The sequence below is a fragment of the Protobothrops mucrosquamatus genome, unplaced genomic scaffold (genome assembly GCF_001527695.2).
Source record: "Protobothrops mucrosquamatus isolate PMUCROS unplaced genomic scaffold, P.Mucros_1.0 scaffold6121, whole genome shotgun sequence".
NCBI classification, from domain to species: Eukaryota; Metazoa; Chordata; class Lepidosauria; order Squamata; family Viperidae; genus Protobothrops; species Protobothrops mucrosquamatus.
The window spans coordinates 44,931-49,820 of record NW_015391959.1 but is presented as its reverse complement, the minus strand read 5'-3'; the positions used below and the strand labels follow the sequence as shown (position 1 = coordinate 49,820).

The following is a 4,890-nucleotide window of genomic DNA, read 5'->3' as shown; positions in this document are numbered from 1 at the left end:
ACCAGAGAGAGAGAGAAAAAAACCTCAAACCCTTTTTTATTGAAAATGAAAAGCATGATAAGTAAAACTAGGAGATAATACATAATTCAGCAGTTAGCAAGCTTTGATACAACATTATCAGTTTCTAAATGCTAAGCCTTAGCTTTCAGTCTAATCCCATGTCAATATATGCGGTTTTACCCTCTCTATAAGCACAGGCAGAACGAAGCTGAGAAAAGTCTTTCTGTGTAGGCCTCTCCTAAAAGCCAACAAAGGCTTCTGCCTGAAGTACTATTTAAGTAAGATTCCCTGCTCTGCTTGTGCTTAAGTTAGAGCTTTTTCCATTACTGGTTTGTTACTAGAGAATTCCACACAGGTTACAAGTAATACCTCCCCCCCCCCCCAAAAAAAGGCCTCTTCGAGCTGTCCTTCCTGGACAGCTGACATGGTGGTCTAAGTGATGCCACAGCAAAATGGTGGGGGCTTTTTCCCCCACATAATCTTTTGACAGTAGGATTGTTTTTTTAAATTAATTTTTACATTTATTATTTGTTCTCCCTCCAAATTTGATCCAAGGTACCATTGAGGCTTAGTGCAGCCTGAACATTTAGGAACCTTTCTCAACTCTGAATGATATAGAATAGAGGAAACCCTTTTCTTATTGCAGCATATGCATTGTTACTGTTAATTCCTTATATTCAGAAATCTGATTTTAAGAGAAAGATGCTTTCTCCAGATTGAACAATTACTTCACACCGTATCCATAAATATGGGGACGCATTACATATATGACCAATGGACCTATGATGTGTTGCAAGTTCAGTTTAGAAAACCCTGCGTTCTCTATATATTTCCAGCTCTCTTTTAACAAGGAGCACCCATCGCCCACATGTCCCCAGGTAGGGTTACAGACTTGTTGCCAGAAGTAGGTCCAGGTTGATCTGTCAGCTGCTACATGTTCCATGAAACAGTATACACCACCCTGGAAAAAGTAAAATAATACAAAAAAGAAAAAATATAAATCAGAACACTTTGAAATTACATAAAAAATTCACACTGTAATCCAAATTGTTCTTATATACAGTAACTTCCTAGCGACATGAAACAATAATTAAATATAGAGACAAAATGAAACTGGAATGCAATTTATGCATTAATGATTTACAGGTGATTCAAGTTCTAGGAAAACTGAGATTTGGCCTTTTTTACTTAAGGATGGTGACAAAGTAGCTGAACCAGTTCAATATATTTCCGCATATCAAACTCAAAATTTCAATAATTTATTCCTTTATTTATTTATATTCTTGCTTTATCATTTTTACAAATAACTCAGGGTGGAGAGCACATTTAACACACTTTCCTCCTCCTATGTTATCCACAACAACAATTCTGTGAGGTGAGTTGGCCGAGGAGAGAAAGTGACTGGCCCAAAGTCACCCAAGTGACTTTCATGGCCAAGACAGGACTAGAACCCAATACATCAAGATACGATGAAGGAAGCTGATTTATCTATTGTTAAATGAATAAAGAGATACACTTGACCATAAAGTCAAACAAGTCCTATTAAAGGACAAACAAGTTGTAATGTATGTACAGTAACAATTTATGTTTGGATAACCATCCCCTAACTTATTTGTTATCTCAATTCTTTCCACTCGAAAAATGCTACTTTTTTATTGCGAATATCCAGTGAGATTGCATTCACTCTAGATACCATTATTATGAGAAAAGACAAATTCCTTTCTAATAACTACTTATACAGATTAAGATGCAGTCACCAAAATTTCAAAGGAATGATGGGGAGAATAAAATAAGCCTCATGTTTTGACCAGCAGAAATGGTAGAAGGATAATGTTTTTAACTCATTTGTTTAATTAGTTTGTTTTTATCTAGGTCTAGAATTTGTGCGGACAGCCAATCACAGTTTAGGTCAAACTTATGCAGAAATATTAAAAATTCAAAAGGGTTCACCAAATTTTAAGCTTCACTGTGTATTTACTAATACAATTTTTATGTCATCCATCTCCCTTGCAAGGTGACTCTGGGTGGCTTACAAGTTATTTAAATAAGTAAAAGATAATTAAAATACTAAAGTTACATAGATTAAAATATCATTAAAAACTGTACTAAAGTGTACTAAAACCGAAACTGAGAGAGCTAAGAGATGGACAGGAAGGGGATGAGGTCTTATCCCGTCAGCCACCTCCAGCAGTGAGCTGGTGTAGGAGTAGTAGAGTGATGTTATTTTTCCTTTAATCAATAGAGTGGAGACTTTGGTACTAAGTTAAAAAATATATCTTATATTTTCAGCTTTGCAAGATAGTCCAGACAAGAAGCCCATCCAGAAGTACTAGCTCTAGCTTTATTGTAATGCTAAATTAACAAAAGCTTGCATGTCTGAAAGCACATCTTTCCAGTCTAACAATCTAGGGAACTTGCCACATCCCCACTGCTTCTGCAGACTCATTTGCCTCTTGTCTAATCATTGTCTAATTTTTCTACTTCATAGCTCTTCCTTCTGTCTGCCAAGGTCATTTCCATACACCATTACATAAAAATAATGCATTCTATTTTATACAGCTTGTATAGTGTCACTAATGATATGTTTATTCATAGAGGTTTTTTTTTCAAATACTTCCTTGTTTTAAATAAAATTATCAAGATCATGACATCTGGCCCTCTCAATTCCTGGCAAATAGATGGGGAAGAAATGGAAGTAGTAACAGATTTTATTTTCCTGGGCTTCAAGATCACCGCAGATGGGGACTTCAGCCAAGAAATTAAAAGACGCTTGCTCCTGGGGAGGAAAGCTATGGCAAATCTAGACAGCATACTAAAAAGCAGAGACATCACCTTGCCAACAAAAATACGTATAGTCAAGGCCATGGTTTTCCCAGTTGCAATGTTGTTTTAACTTTCCAGTTTAGCTTCAACCTAGTATTTTCTGGAGGTCTCTCAGACCAGACTGAATTCCCCTCCTTGCTCTTTGACTTACCGGTCTGAGCACTCGCAGAACTTCCTTCAGGACAGCCTGGGGGTTGTCGACAGAGCAAAGCACCAGCGTGCCAACCACCGCGTCCACAGAGCCGTCCGGTATCGAAAATATGTTCTCGGCGGAGCCGACCACAAAATTCTCGAACTGCAGGTGCGTATTCTGAGCCATGCTCTCCAGGAGGACGTTTCTAAAGTTGGGATTGTAGTCCATGCAGGTAACGCGCGAGTTGGGTGGATAAAACTCAAAGTTGGTGCCGGGGCCCACGCCGATCTCCAACAGGTGGAGCTTTCCCGAGGCGTTGGCGAAATCCCGCATGTGCTTGAATAGCGTCTCCTTTTCCTTGTGCATTCTTGCATTGTAAGATTTGCTCGCTGTCTTCACGAGAAACGGGAAAATTCTTTTACAAATAGGGTCCCATAAGCCAAAATAGGCAAGCACGTGGATGGGCAGGGTGAGGATTTTCATGCATTGTTGGAAGATGAGAAGCATCATCATCATCACCGGACTAGGAAGAGAAGCCCTCCCTGCAGCAAAGCAGCTTGACTCCTCAACGATTTGCTTTAAATATAGCCCGCTCCTCCCCGTTTCCTTAATGAAGTTGCGGAAGCAAACTGACCACCCCCCCCTCGGTTGCCATCTGTTCCAGTTCTTCCTTAAAGTGTCAGCGATTCTTTCAGTCACTTGTTGAAAAAAATACCCAGTGAACATTTGAATTTGATTTAAATGCAGATTGTTTCCATAGAATCGTAGGACTGGAAGAGATCTTGGAGGTCTTCTAGTCCAACGTCCAATTTTAAACTACCTCAGGTAATGAATTACCCCACACACACACACACATACACACCCATTGTCTACAATGTTGGCAGGTGTTTAAAGTAATAATAATAATAGTAACAACAACAACAACAACAACAACAACAACAACAACAATAATAATAATAATAATAATAATAATAATAATAATAATAATAATAGAGTTGGAAGGGATCTTGGAGGTCATCTAGTCCAACCCCCTGCTCAGGGAGGAAACCCTATACCATTTCAGACAAATGGCTGTCCAGTCTCTTCTTAAAACCTTCCAGTGTTGGAGCATTCACCACTTCTGGAGGCAGGTTGTAAATCTGCAAAAGCCATTTTTCATATTTTTCTTTAAATGTCTGTTTCTGAGGAAATCTCAGGAATTACACATTTATGAAAAGAAATTAGACATCTTTGCTTGAAATTGAAACAAATGAAACTTTGATTTTAGGTTTTGATAATTAGAATGATTTTGTTCTAGAAATGGCTTCAAGTGTTTAGAAATGTAAAGCAAAAGGTTCAGGTCCTAGTTCTTTTTTGGGGGGGGGGGCGGTGTATTGCTCTGAAAAAAATCTGAAGTCACTTTTTCAATCTTTCTCTCTGCACACTTATTTCCCTTAGCTTTCTAACTTTTGTTTCTTTTTTGTATTTTTATTTTATAATAAACTTTAATAGCATAAAAATCCACATCAAATAGAAAAAAATAGATCAGTTTAACATCAATAGCTCTCCAAAGTCTTATTGCAGATTTTTTTGAGAAATGCCTGATAGCTGAAACAATTCAGAATTAAGGAAACCGGAGCTGTGCCCAAAAATATAATGACAGTATTTTCTTTGAAAAAGTAAAGGACAAACCTGTAAAAACAGGCAAATCAGAAAGAGATTCAGATAAGTGTGTGTGTGTGTGTGTGTGTTGAAAGCTTAGCTTTACAAAGGAAAATTCTAGAACAAAACCAAAAAAATAATAAATAAATCTAAAAGACAGCTATACAAAATAAAGGACTGTCATTTATAATAAAGATATGTAGGAAGACAGCACCCCCGTGCCCAGAGAAGAAAATTGGGGAATATTTAAAAAAGCAGAATATATTTCCCCAAAGGAATACTAGAAAACCACC

General features: G+C 37.5%; 1 protein-coding gene across 1 annotated transcript; it reads right to left on the bottom strand.

Moving 5' to 3' along the window:
* Positions 1-396: 396 nt before the first annotated feature.
* Positions 397-3,472, bottom strand: LOC107300092 (methyltransferase-like protein 7A). The gene is made up of 2 exons (XM_015829435.1): positions 2,975-3,472; positions 397-961 (listed from the first exon to the last, which is right to left on the bottom strand). Exons 1-2 carry the CDS (start codon positions 3,470-3,472, stop codon positions 725-727), a joined length of 735 nt encoding a protein of 244 aa, XP_015684921.1. The 3' UTR covers positions 397-724.
* Positions 3,473-4,890: the final 1,418 nt, after the last annotated feature.